This window comes from Sorex fumeus, unplaced genomic scaffold (genome assembly GCF_029834395.1).
Source record: "Sorex fumeus unplaced genomic scaffold, SorFum_2.1 ptg000098l, whole genome shotgun sequence".
NCBI classification, from domain to species: domain Eukaryota; kingdom Metazoa; phylum Chordata; class Mammalia; order Eulipotyphla; family Soricidae; genus Sorex; species Sorex fumeus.
Window position 1 is genome coordinate 24741745 of NW_026606155.1, and position 14824 is coordinate 24756568.

Below are 14824 nucleotides of genomic sequence, written 5' to 3' on the forward strand. Positions count from 1 at the left end.
CACCTCAAATTAGCATTTGCCAGGTTTTGATATGGTTTACTTTTCTTACTGATTTTCTTTCGTTAGAGAATACAATACCATATTGTATTTTGTATATTGTATTATCTACATGATCTAATATTCTATCATTTGACAGAACAGATTCAGTTCAATTCGTAAGACACAAACCACAACCTACCTACCACGTATGAAAATATATCCATATTTTTTTCCTTTTTGGGTTACACCTGGCGATGCACAGGGGTTACTCCTGGCTCTGCACTCAGGAATTACTCCTGGTGGTGCTCAGGGGACCATATGGGATGCTGGGAATCGAACCTGGGTTGGCCACGTGCAAGGCTAACACCCTACCTGCTGTGCTATTGCTCCAGCCCCATATCTGCTTTTAATATAGAATACATGCTATGGGTAGAATCACATGTACACATGTACACAGATCAAAGTTTCACCTTCAAATGGTTATTTCAGAATTCAAGTATGTTTTAAAATAAAATTTCATGCAGTGCTTAATGTGGTATTCTCTAGTTTTGAGTTAGACAGAAACGGACAGAAGGCAAAATGAAAACAAAATTTATTTCCTCAGTGTTATATCCACTGCCAATACTGTATTTTTGATGCAATATATTTGCAAAGAAAAGAAACAATCTCAGCTTTTATATTCCATTTTAAACAACTACAATATTTACAAGCTGTTCAGAATAACAAACACTCAGACACACACTCTCGGAGACACGCGCAGGTACATATATTCTTTCTCTGGTTTATACTGAATGCTGGTAGAGGCAATGAAGACTTTTCAGAGCCCATGATCAGAAAAGGGAAACCCATTTTCCTTCCTTACACCTACCCTCCTAGGGCCATTTTTAATTTTCTTCCTTCCATTTCCTCATGCAGAGCTCATTGCTAGACTCATGTAGGGTTAAGATAATCAGTTTTTACAATTTGTTTTCACTTAAACTATAAGCCTTAGAAAAGCATTAGCAGACGTGATTTCCCCTACCCCTGCTTCTATTATTTTGGTTGTAGAATCAAGCTTCATATATTAAGAAAAAAATCTTGTTTGACCATGACTACACTAAACCAAAGTGTCGTCTGGAGCAGCTGTCCCGTTTTCTACTGCTAGTCCCTTCTGAATTCCAAGATACCACCTCATTTGTGTGTGTAATACCCAGGAATTTATCCTTATCACGCTAGGCTCCACTGAATCATAAATTGTCAGGTAGAGGAGCTGAGTCATGAGAAAAAGTTATAACCCTATATAATAGGTATAAGTCATAGAACAGAGTTGTCATATAATCCTGCAGTAACAATTAGCTCTGATTCTTCCATCTAATGCTATGTTGCTTCCATTATTGGCAGATAATAATGTCCAGCTCACAAATAAACTTAATTACTTCAATTCAGAAAGACTATGTGGCTTACAGGCAATATAGATAAGTTCATACACGCATAATTCTTGACAGAGGACTCAGGATAGATTATTTGAAGTTGAAAATGTACTTCTGTTGCAAGCAAAAATTCACTCTATTCACATACCTGCCAAATCTACTTGTATAATTAATTCCTTTCCAACCACAGTTCTTACCTAAACATTTAATGAGATTTAAAAAAAAAAAGAAGAAGAAGAAGGCGGCCCAGGTGTATAACAACGAGATCTTTGTAAAGAAAAACAAAGAGATGCAAAATTTTAAATACTTAATAGTAAGAAACTACATATCCAAGATAATACACAATAATTTTCCTCTTTCTCTGGGCCTTTCTTAAAGACCGGATTTCCACATTAGACTGAAACAAAGCTAGAATAAAAAGGGCCATTTTATAACTTCATCTGGACAATGTTTCTTATCAGAGGAAAAATGGACTGGTTCTGTGTTCAGGCAAAGTAATTTTATATTATATTACACTACAAAAAAAATAACAAAAAATGAATACTGATGACTTAAAAAAAAGTTAGAAAGGGCTTTGTTCATACTCACAGAAAAAAACAAAACAAAACAATTAAAACAAACACAATTAACTATCCGGGCAGCAGTTTACAGTTTAGTATACAGTAAACATAAATTCAAATAATTCTCACACATAATTACTAAATCATCTTCTTCTCAAGTCATATTCAGGAGGAAATATGTCTGAAAGTCAACCAAAACAAAGAGAGAGTTTTAGATTCGGTTAAGATACAAAAACACAACTCTGGATGCATGAGTCCATGCTGTGATCCACCAAACAAAGTGTCTCTAAGCAGATGCTGAAGTATGCTGCTGGGAAGCCAAGTGGGCTTTCTTAAGGCCATGTTACCCTTGCTTAAATTTGAGGCTGTTTTCTATATTCTGATATAAGATGCAACGATAAACAACAGGAAGAAAAAGAATGCTCTTAAGGAGCTGTCACTTTCTACATGAAAACTTGGATTTTCTATTCCCTGACAATTGGTACACAGAATAACATTCTAAATTTCGCTTAAGACAGAGATACTGTGTGCCTACCTCTGTTTCAAGGACTACCAGAACTATCTCAGCTATACAGGAAATACCTTAAAAAATACTTCAAATCTAAGGGAAGTTAATTTTCCAGCCATGGAAACTCAAAGATGGCAGAACACCTGTTGTTCACCAATTTCCTGAAAGGCAATTAATCTCCTCTTAAGAATATACAACTTCATCACCTATTCTCCCAAGTAGCTTAAATATCAATTTTTGGGGGGAAGCAGGAGGTCACACCAGGCGGTGTTCAGGCTTACTCTGGGATCTGCACTCAAGGATCATTCCTAGTGGGGCATGAGTGACCATATACGGTGCTGGGGACTGAATCCAGGCCAGTCATGGGCAAGGCAAGCATACTACCTGTCCAGCCTCCAAATACCAACTTTTAAAAGTTAACCTAAAGTTGTAATTTTAGATTACAATTGGGAAAATTACAATTCTTTAGAGAAAATATGCAAACATTTGAAGTTTTATCGAGTACTGAAAAATGGTATAAAAAAAGAAGGACTTACACCAAGTTATAAGCTAGAAGATTAACCAAGAGCTTAATTTTGAGCTATGAAGATTGACACTGAATGAACAAAACTGGAATAAAAACCTCACAATTTATAACATTCTAAGACTTTTTGAAAAGGGGAGAAAAAACAAAAGTCCAAATGAAAGAAAAAGAAAAAGCAAAAAACAAAAACCAGAATGACATCAATATAAAACTTAGTGGAAATAAATTAAAAGTGTTTTCATTATATATTTTTTACTTTCAAATTATAGAACTCTAAAAAACTTTGGCAACAGTGAACCAAGGACACTAATTATGCATGCTGAAGTCTTGTACGAGAATGGGAAAAAGTAAGCAGGGAATCTAAACAAACAGTTCAAAATTCTCCCAGGGCAAGGGAAAAGGAAGTGCCTATAACTGATTTTATTAAAGTGTATATATTTTTATGTACTAATTTACATCAAACTTACTTTTAAGATGTGAATCTTTATTCAGTCATTACTTCTTTCCCTGGTGCAATAATTAAAAAATCAGTAGGATTTTTTTTTTAAAGGCTATCAGTTTCACACTTAAAAATTAAGAAAAGTCCTCTTGGGGTTCCTAATTCATAAATTCACTATTTAAAGGGGAATCTTATACAATATTCAACCTGTATTGAGATAAATCTTTATATTTGTATTAGTTGCTAAAAAAATTTAAAAATGAGTACATGTATATTATATATGAATATTTGTGAAATATGGATATATTTCACCTAAAATTTAGTTCCTGAATTTGAAATGACTTTTTAGATTATATAATATGTTTAACTCTTGGAGAGTGGAGCATTGGGAGGGGATGGCATAAAACTAATTTAATCCTCCTGATTGAATTATTTGATATTTAGGTTTTCATGTATATAGGAAAATTAATTATCATTCATCTAAGATCGTAAAGATTCTACTTTTCTTACTGAAAAGATTATACTTATTTAAAAAAGGGAACAAGTAGCAGGGAGCATAATACCTTTCAACATGTATTTTTATGGAGAGAAAGAGAGTAAGAGTGAGAGTGAAAAGGAGAGAGAAAGCAAGATAGAAAAGAGGGAAATCAGATTTCAGATTCAGAATAAAAAGAGGCTGAATTTTAATGGCCTACCATAGATTTGCCAAAATGAGGCAAATACAGAATATAGTGACAGTATCAGGAAAATACACGTTAACTGGTCAATTTAGAAATGCTACCTTTGTAAAAAGGCTCAGTAAATCATTTAACAAATGTGTTTAAACAGTAAATTTTGCTGTGTTCAGTCTATGAAAATGTCAATGAGAGGCACTTTGGGTCCTGAATGACCACAAAAAATTTAGGGAAAAAAAAGAGAGATTTTAGAGTAGAAATGCTCTAACATGCTGCATATTAGCTATTTACTACTTTAGTTTTCGATCTTTTTGCTAAGGAATTCTGCTATACAGTTAGAACTACAGCTGATTAGTAAGAGAAACAGCTTCTCTCTCCTGCCCCTTCATCAAAAGATACTCTAAGCCCATGGTGTTCAATACAGTAGCCACTGAGCACATGTGGCCAGTGAGTACTTGAAATATGGCTAGTATCACATATTGAAATAGGAGTTCCTGGAGAGAGTGGAGTCAACGAAATATCCGATTAAAAGTAATTTCACCTGCTTCTTTTTACTTTCTTTCCGTGCTGGGGAGAAAGGACTGCACCTAAATGCTCAGAGGAGATATACAATCTTCTTTGGAGTTTCACACACACAGAAAGGAAAAAAATTTCTGAAGGATTTGAAAAATTCCAAAAGTTACAAATTAAATTGAAATTGCAGTTCCTATTTGGCCCAATTACAAATCTGAGATATATATATATATATTTCCCTGAATACACACATTTAAAAACAAACAATACAATTTATCAGACAACATATGAATTAAGTCAATTTCACAGTTATAAATAGTCCAAATTACAGCCATTCACTATAAATTACAGGAGATAAATTTCAAGTAATAGAAAAAGAAGAGAGGAGGAAAATAAATGATAAAGTTATTAAAGAGGATACAACAATAAGAACTGCACCATTTGTGTAATTTTGTCTGAAAAACTTTTACTTGATAAACTGAACTGCATGTGAATAACTTCAAGAACTAAGAATCCATAAATGAAAGGCAACTGATCTTTTTCCTTTAAATTCTTGAACTTTCATCCTTTTCATTGAAAAGCAAAAGCATTTTCTTCCCAGAACTGAGCCGAGAAGAGCTTGCCCACAGGTGAGAGGAGCAAGCACCCTGGGCCCCATGGTGCTGGGGTGCATCTGAAATGTGGACACAGGAGCTGGCAGTAGTGTTCACAGGATCAATCCACTGTCTAGAGGCTCCGGGAAAATGCCAATGGTGAAATTATGCATACCTTAAGATTTAGTATTCATTTGAAAGAAACTGTCCAATGTTCTGGTATGAAGTGCAGACTAATGACAGAAAAATGAGCAGCACAGTTCCTGCTATGGGTGTTTGTAAGGAAAGGGGAGGGGTTAATCCCAAAGGCAATTTAAATAATGCATTTTATTTTTATATATAAATAAACATTCTGAGAAATCTCAGACTTTAGTGCATTGTTGTAAAAAATTAGTGCAGTCTTTTCATTAAAGTTTTTAGCGCTCAAGGAATAAGATAAATCTATGTCTGTTCATAGTCTCTTTCACTGTACATTAAACTTTTATACTGCTATTTGTCAAACTGAAGGTTTCTACACTGGTCTGTTTTTAAAAATCAAAGTATATGGATTTCATGATCTATGACAAAACATGGCAATTCTTTTTGGCAAGAAAATTAGAAAAATATGAGATCATAGTTTAGAAATGAAGTGCTGGTTGATTTAAAGCATAGGCAATGCATAAGAAAAAAAAACTTCTTTAAGGATGTAATTTTAACAGAACTATATCCTTCATGCAAAATGTTTTGTCGCCAGCTAACTTAAAAAAATATTTCAGCTTTATTTGGGGATGGAGACAGTGACAGGGGTCAGGGTGAAGGGAAAAAGAGAGGTGCTTGTTCAAACCCACTCTCTGTTCAAGTCTCTCCCATCTAGGATCAAAATGACACTTGCAGGCATCTTCTGCTTTCTCCTCTTTTCCCACTGTCTTGGAATTGAGAGGGCAAAGAAATGTAGTTACTAGACACAGGCTCATACTTCAGCCCCGAGTTCTAGTACCCCAGTTTCAATTACAGTCACGTATTTATCATCAATCTGGACCAGAAGCACTGTCTTGTCAATGTGGGATCTGGTACTTGGATCTCTGCTGCAAGGCACCCATCGGTGAATCACCTAATGAGGCAGAATGAAACGAAACTTAGTGGCAGAGGCCTTGACCACATTCACAAATGCTTAGTTCTATGCTTAGTGTTAGTGATTAGTTGCTACAAAGGCACAAAGGCTGAAAATGTGTATACAAGTCAGTCAGCCTTCAAGAAAAAGTACCATCATGGTGTTTCACTAATAAAGATTAAAATAAATAAATATTTGCATTTAAAAAAAAAAAAGAAAAGGTACCAGGCAATGCCGCAAGGACACTTACATGGCCTTCCATGCCCTCCTGGGGACTCCAGTCTTTCCAGCTATTTCGCCCAGCTTTCAACCGAATTCCCTCATCGGGCCACTGCAGCTCTTTCCTTTTTGACAAGTTGATTGCATCCAGAACTTGACTGGGATCCACAATCTGTGTTAAATAAAATGGATCACTTCCATTTCATTTTTATCTTCATGAAAACATATATATATATGTATATATATGATTCCCCACAAAATTTCTTTCATAGGGATCTGCATCTAAAGTTCTCTGTGTCCTCTCAAGATTTTTTAAAAATTAAAAATAATAATTTTAAGAGGTGCTGCCCAGATTCCTTCTGCACCACTGGAAGCCTGCCAGCAATGGGTATGTGACAATGGCGGGGAAGGTGCAACTGTCACCATGGCAAAGCTGCCTGTTCTTCCAGCTGGTGGAAACTTTCAACCTTCCAAACCAGTCTAGTCTCTAAGTACTGCTGTACTTTCATAAGAGTCATGCAGTCAACAAGTCAAGAAATAAAAGAGAATAAGCAGAGGCTGGAGTGACAGCACAGTGGATGAGATGCTTGCCCTGCATGCGGCAGACCCAATCCATCCCCCTGCATCTCACAGGGTCCCCCAAGCATCACCAGGAGTGATTCCTGAGTGCTGAGCCAGGAGTAACCCAGGCATCGCCAGTTGTGACCCACAAACCAAAAAGAAAAGAAAAGTTAAAAAAAAAAACACCTGATGAGCAGGAGTCTGGGGCTAACTCACCTGGACTCTGTAAGTCACATCCCCCTTTTTGGTATGGGCGTTGCTGGCGGGGGTGCTGCCGGGCTGTGCATCAGGGCCACTGCTCGGACCTCCATCGGTCCCCAGAAAGCCCACGAGGGTGTGATGCTTGCAGGCAGGGATGCTTTGGCTGGAGCTGCTGGAGGAAGGCAAGCCGTGCTGCATGCCCGCCAGGCCACTCTGGCTGGAGGGGTCCAGCTGGTTCACCATGGAGAGGCGGGACTGGATGGAGGATGGCAGGTTGCGCAGGGAGATCTGACTGGTGGACGAGCGCCGGCATGGCACAAAGCCCGTGGTGGACATCCGCAGGGAGGAGTGCCGGCTGCTGTAGCAGTATGAAGACTGGCTGGCCACTGAGGCCCGGGCGGGGGACTGTCTGACCAGGCTCGACTGCACGGAATGTGAGCTGTGGCTCGTGCCTGGGAGAGAGAGTGGAAGGGCCAGTGCTCAGTGGGGGACAAGGCGAGGACCATTCTTGGTGGTGGTTTCTACGACTTTCTCTAGCTTAAATGTCTCGCTCAGTGGAATCACAGAACTGAGCACGATGCCTAACGCAGTTAGAATTCTCAAAAGGAGATAGCAGAACTGTTCCGTTGTGTGCTATATATCGTAAAGCTTCTTTTAAAAATCTTTTGAATCTTTTTAAAATTTAAATTCTGGAGTATCAGAAGTCATGTAATTAAATGATATAGAGTAAATAACAGTATTTAGGATGGGGGGGGGGCTTAGTAGTACAGTGGTAGGGCATTTGCCTGGAACATGCTGACCAGCATCTCATATAGTACCCTGAGCATGACCAGGAGTAATTCCTGAGTACAGAGCCAGGAGTAACCCCTGAATACTACAGAATATAATTAAAAAAAAATACCCTAAAAAATAAAAAAAAATAAAACCACCTTACAATTTAGAATTGGAATAAACCCTAAAATACTCAAAATATAGTATTAATGATGTATGGGTTTGTTTCCTAGCACCACACACACACACACACACACACACACACAGACCACAATACTCAGAAGAAACCAAGAGAGATGGAAACGATATTAAGTGCTAATATCACTAGCCATTAAAACCCTTTCAAAAATAGTATCTCCAATACCCATCATAGAATTAATAACGATTAACATAAAAAATAGGATAATGTCCAGATGAGAATAAAACAGAATATATATATCTAAGGGGGCAATATGCATCCTCTTTCTATAACATATAACACAATGCCAGCAGCTAAGAGGCTATTTTGCCTTGTGTTACCTAGTGTTGGAGGATGGGATGTGACAGGCGGATGGAGCCCGGTTCCACTTCCCTGGCCTGGATTTCCAGTGCTTCCCTGGGACAAGTTACTCTGGGGATCATTGGCAGTTGTTGCATTGTTACTAGTGCAGGAAGTTCCACCTCCAGCATCAGAATCCTCAATATTGCCGCCACTGTTACATCCAGCTCCACAACCTTTCCTTAACCTAGGAAGAAATGACAAACAGGAAGCATTACTCACAAGATCACCTCCAGGCTGGTATTTCTTTCTTCTTCCAGCTACTCCAAATTGTCAGCACTGCTAATAATCATCTTTAAAACTCTTTCATGGTACAGACATTATTGTTTGGGGGGGGGGAGGGATGTGAGGAGTCTTCTGGTTTGTATGGTTTCATACAATTCATTCCCTCTTATATTCATTTCCTTAATTTCCCCAAATCTTATTCATTCTTCCTAAATACTGGTACCTTCCCACTACCATAATAAAGAACTCCTTGCAGCACAGTCGCACCATTAATTCACAAGCAGAAGCAGATTCCTGCCAGTGTATCTGTAGTACCAACCCCTGAAGAGTCATTTGTCTGAGTAACCCTGGGAGGCAATGCTGCAATCACACATCTTTTTCCTCTGAAAGCATAAGGTGGGGCAAACAGTTCTAGTCTGTCCTGATGGGCACTCAAACCCTTCAGTATTAGGCAAACCGGGACAATTGCCACCGCCATCTCCACCCCAATCACTATGCCATTGCTCTTAGGGGAAAAGAACTTAACCTCTTTAATGTAATGGTTACATGCATATCTGCTGAAAAGAAAATTACTAGGGACAGTGGTGCAAGGTCCTAGGCAATGTGATGGAGCGGGGAGGGGCTTCCTGAAACTTTGTAATCAATACCATAAACCTGAACACTTTTGTAATCATGTTACTAGAGCTATATAGGTACATATAAAAGAATTCTTAAAAAATGAAAAAAGAAACTTTTCTTCAACACTACCCTGGATTTATATTTTTCCCTTCCATGCATCTATGCCTTTGTGTGAATGAACTACATTCTCAAGACTTGAGCAATGACTACTTTAAGGTGACAGCGGGATCCTTCATTCCACGCCTAGGAATTTCAACATGTACAGTGCCCCTTCCCCCTTTTACTGGAAAAAAATTAATAACCTGGACAAGTTTATTACACCTCTTCTCTAATTTGCCCTGCTCAATAGTCCTTACATTCTAACTGTGCCAATATGCTGCAAGAAAGAAGAGAAAATCAATCAAACAAAAGAAGCAAACTACTCAAGATTCTATGGAACACTAGAAATAAAACCTTTTCAAAATTTCTGGGTCACACCTTGCAGTGCTTGGAGCTTACTTCTGACTCAGTGCTCAGCATACTCTATGTGGTCCCCTGAGCCCCACTCATTTCTGGTGAGGCTCAGGGGACCACAGAGAGTACCAGTGATCAAAGCCAGATGGGCACATGCAAAGCAAGCACCTGGCCCGCTATACTCTTAGCACCTAGAGTAATGATTCTTCTTAACCAGAGTTGTGTGTTAGATTTCTCTATTGAAGGTTTTTTTTTTTCTTTTGCCTTTCGGTTCACACCCAGAGGTGCACAGGGGTTATTCCTGGCTTTGCACTCAGGAATTACTCCTGACTGTGCTCAGGGGACCATATGGGATGCTGGGAATTGAATTCAGGTCAGCTGTGTTCAAGGCAAATGCCCTATCTGCTGTACTATCACTTCAGCCCCTCTATTTAAGGTATTGAAGACAAAAATACTCAGACAAAACTTTAGATAATAGCACTTATCCCTGGAAGAGGATTAGTATGTACTACCATTAAAAAATACATCTCCCAGTACTAACCTGTGCCAGGTTGACACTACAAAGCTTCTGATATTTCCCAAGCTGATCGGTCCCCCAAGAATTTCTTTAAGCTGTTCATGGCTGTCAGAGTATGAAGTTGTCAAAGGTGAGACAAAGATTGGGTAGCCAATGGGTTGATCACAAGAGGAGTTTATCATATTTCTCAGAGCTTGCTTGGCATTCTGGATGCTGCCTCTCTCAGGGTTACGGTTTCGTAAAAAAACAAGTTCTTGTTGCTGTCCTGCCCAGAGACCTCGAACACATTCCTTATTCACCTGGAAACCAGACCGAGGGGAGTCAGACTAATGGGGAAAGAATATAGTTCCTACAAACAGAAGAGCAAAAATCCGAGGGACACAAGAGACATCACAATAAGCAGAGTAAATGGTAGAAGGCCACAAATGAACTGTTTTCCCTAATCGTTCAACTTTCCCTAATCATTTCACCTACAGTGCTCTCCTCTCTGTCTGTCCTGTAAAAACATCTAGTAAAACATTGTCATTTCATTTTCCAAAATGGCAGTATGGCGCTGATGTTTTAGGAAGAGATAAATCCCTACACAAAACACAAAATGTGGAAAACAGACTTCTACAACAAGCAAACATTTTATAGTGCATGGCTTATTGAAAAATCTCAGAGGACAGAACATATCATGGGCCTAAGAAATCAAGTACTGGCGAACGATAAACATGAACGCAACATGCTCATTATTTTATTTTTTGTAAGTTTCAATCAAATTTTTAAGAAGTTTACAGAAGGTTGTCTAAGTTTCCTTCCAGCCCCCCGCCCCCCAGAATCAAATATATGCCTTTGAAGCTTATTTTGATAAATAATAAGTAAACGTACTTTGATGACTCTGAAGCTAAGGTAGCGCCTATTAAGCATGATGATTTTGTATTCATTGGTGCCATCGTCCATGACATGCCGCAGGGCAAGCAAGGAGGGGGAATTGGCGAGGACTGCACTCCGCCAGGCAGGGTCCCCTTCATGAGCAATCACAAGGTTCTTCTCATGAGATACAATGGCTTCGTAAAGCACAGAAGGGTCATCATACTCATCTGGAGAAGTGAAATGATCCTAAAGGAAGAAAAAAGTTATATATATCTGTTAATTTCAAACGTCTCACATCACATCATTTTAAGCAATCTACAAGTACCCCAAATCCATACTTAAATACTTTGTGCACATCACTTTTTAAAAAAAAATATTTTGGCATCTGGGCAACACCCAGGGGTGCTCAAAACTCAGTGGTCCCGGCTCTGTGTTCAGGGATTACCTGGGGGATCACATGGGATTCTGGGAATTGAACTTGGGTTGGCCGCCTTACCTGATGTACTGTCTCTCTGATAGCTCAAAACTTCTCTAGTGGAACTGGGGGTCTATTCTATTGCCAACGTGCTAAGCAACGAGGAAAATAGTGGTGCGTAAGTAACAGGCTCTATCCTCTGGGACACAAACTCTAGTTGAAATGCAGTACGGAAATTAGAAAAACTAGCTGTTAGTCAGACTTGAAACACCTCATTGGGGACTTGTCCAACTTGTATGGCTTGTAACTCCTCTCTCCACTGCCGTCAGAAGAGTTAGTCTTCTGAGCACTGCCTTCAGCTGATGGCTGCACAGGGAGGTGAGGCTGGGAGGGGAGACAGTTCTTCTCCTGAAGGTTGCGAATGTGACAGTCATTCTCCAAAGAACCCTCTTGAATCTGATGGAGATAAGACTGCAACTCAAAGCCAGTTGGGCTCCTTTCTTGATTCTGTCCTGCTGTCATGACGTCTTTGTATATTTCCCAGAGCACAGCTCCTCGGTTTCTTCTACAAGAATCCTGGATTTGAATTTTGCCTCTGGGGAATATGGCAGTTATGCCTTAAAATAGTAATAATGGCTTTCGACTCTGTTCCACTTCTAACTGCTCTTTTAAACATTAAATTTACTTCCCTTTACCAGTAGATTGCTGAATTTCATATTTTAGAAAATTTTTCCATTAGGGAAGAAATGGCATCTTTCTATAGCTGTACTGGTACAAGTGTTTAAATGGAAAATTAAGGTGCAGACAGATAAAATTCACATTCTTAATAAAATAGACACTAAAGCAGAAATCATTAGGCAAGTCGAAAGTGGAGAATGTTTCATCTTATTCAGATATTTCATTCACTGGGTTTTACTGCAGTTGAACGAGTAAGTAAAGTTCTGTGATTATCCCTGCAGCGTTTGAAGAGCAACATATGAAACAGGATGCCTCTTGAAGAGCTGCCTGGAAAAGGAGTCTGTGTGTATCCAATGGCAGGAAACGCATGCATTACAGATCCACTTATAAGGCACAATTACATTTTTAAAAAGGACAACAGTATACATACAGATGGAACTCTTATGTACTCGAAAATACCAGAAAAGATAGCATCCAATGACTGGCAGGGATTTTTTTCTCAGAGATTTTGTCTGATGCATGGTGTATGGGGTATGGTAAGCTGCTACACATGTGTGATGATTGGAAGATTTTTACTCTTGTGTGGTATTTAAATGCTACTGTTATTTTTATTTAAATGCAGTATTTTTTCAAAGAAAAGTAAAGAGATAATGTTGCCAGTTCTTCTGAGAAAAGCTCTCAGGAACATTAAAAAAACATAAGTGATAAGTTACAAACAGATGCACAGGATATATTACTTTTTACACAGTGAAAGGTGGGCCCAGAGAGATAGAACCTTGCATGTGACCAACCCTGTTTTGTTCTCCAGCACCATGTGATACTTTGAGCATCACCAGATGCAGCCCTGGCTAACCGCAGCACCTCAAGGCCCAAGCAACACCGTATTCTCTGATCCTCAAGTAGAACTGTCAACCAGTTGCCATAATTTCTGGAAGGAGCCCTAACTCCCGAGTACCACTTGTGAGGTCTCTCCCCCAAAACAAAATAAAACAAAACTTATAATTACGAGTTTCTTTGGCTGCTAAGTACGCATTGGCCGCTAAACGCTATTCTAAACAATGTGACTATAAACATTAATAAGAGTTATCCTGCCCTCAGAAAGGTCATGAACTGGAAAATTTTCACTATGCATCATTTATAAACCAAAGTGAACTTCAGTTTATTTTAGTTTTAACAGCTATATGATCCTCAAAAAGATGAGTAAAATAGAAAACCATAGGAGGAAAGATAAAATTAAATAGAAGACAAGAAAACACGGGAAGAAAGAAATCTGCTTAAGTTCTTTGAATTTAACTAACCCATCTAAAAAATTTACCTACAAAATCAAAATAATTTCCTAAGTTGTGATATATCACATATTAAAATATTAATGTAAGGTAGGGTATTATACGGTCACGGTCAAGTCCTCCCGTTATTCACCGATTTGCTCGAGCGGGCCCAGTAACATCTCCATCGTGAGACTTGTTGTTACTGTGTTTAGCATACTGAATATGTAACGGGTAGCTTGCCAGGCTCTGCCATGCGGGCGAGATACTCTTCAAAGCTTGCCGGGCTCTCTGAGGGGCGGAGCAATCGAACTCGGGTCGGCCATATTGGCCGACTGCAAGGCAAATGCCTTACCCACTGTGCTATCGCCCCAGCCCAGGGTATTATACAATTAAAGTATTCTACATATTGAATTTTTTTTGTAGTTCTGAAGAAATTAATATAATATGTGAATTTGGAGAATTAAAAATATCTTTAAGGGCTCAGAGTGATAGCACAGCAGAGAGGGTGTGCCTGTGTTCAATTCCTAGTGTCCCATATGGTCGCCTGAGCACTGCTAGGAGTAATTCCGAGCACTGTTGCCAGGAATAATCCCTGAGCACTTCCGGGTGCAAAGAGACAAAAAATCCCCAAAAAGACAGGAAAACACCTTTAAAAAAAATCTATCAAAGACTATCTCTTTCTATCCAAAATACAAAGGTTATTAGCAGTTGTGGGTTGTTAGCCCTCTAGGGCCAGAATATCTAATTCGCTAAGCAAGAGATTATTTGACATAATTAAATTTACCCTTTCTTGGGGGAGAGGAACCACACCAGGGGATGCTCAGGGCTAACTCCTGGCTCTGGCTCAGGGATCTACACCTTACCTGCTGTACTATCAATGCAGCCCCTAAATTTAACTTTCTTGTTTGTTCATTTTGGGGTCATATCTGGCAATGCTCAGGGGCTACTCTTGGCAGTGCATAGTGTGGGGATTAAACACGTCTCCAACATGCAAAGCATGTGCTCCAGACCTTTGAGCTATTTCCCGAGCCCCTAAACACACCCATTTTAAGTGTCAGATGAATTTTCGACAAAAAAAGCACTACTGTATGACAGTAGTCATCACAAATCACAAATCATCCTGTTATTCGTCGATTGCCTCGAGCAGACCCCAGTAACGTCTCCTTCATCCTAGCCCTGAGATTATATTCAAGGCTCTTTAGGAGAATGAGACCCAT

General features: G+C 39.1%; 1 protein-coding gene across 6 annotated transcripts in view; it reads right to left on the minus strand.

Moving 5' to 3' along the window:
- Positions 1 to 553: 553 nt before the first annotated feature.
- Positions 554 to 14824, minus strand: part of PCNX1 (pecanex 1) — a 165441-nt gene continuing 151170 nt past the window's right edge. For all 6 annotated transcript variants that reach the window (XM_056134261.1, XM_056134259.1, XM_056134257.1 and 3 more), the window contains 6 exons: positions 11262 to 11492; positions 10416 to 10690; positions 8560 to 8765; positions 7285 to 7721; positions 6539 to 6679; positions 554 to 6288 (listed from right to left, as the gene is read on the minus strand). In XM_056134261.1, coding sequence (XP_055990236.1) covers positions 6148 to 6288; positions 6539 to 6679; positions 7285 to 7721; positions 8560 to 8765; positions 10416 to 10690; positions 11262 to 11492 — 1431 coding nt within the window. In that variant the 3' untranslated portion in view covers positions 554 to 6147. The remainder of the gene's footprint in view (positions 6289 to 6538; positions 6680 to 7284; positions 7722 to 8559; positions 8766 to 10415; positions 10691 to 11261; positions 11493 to 14824) is intronic.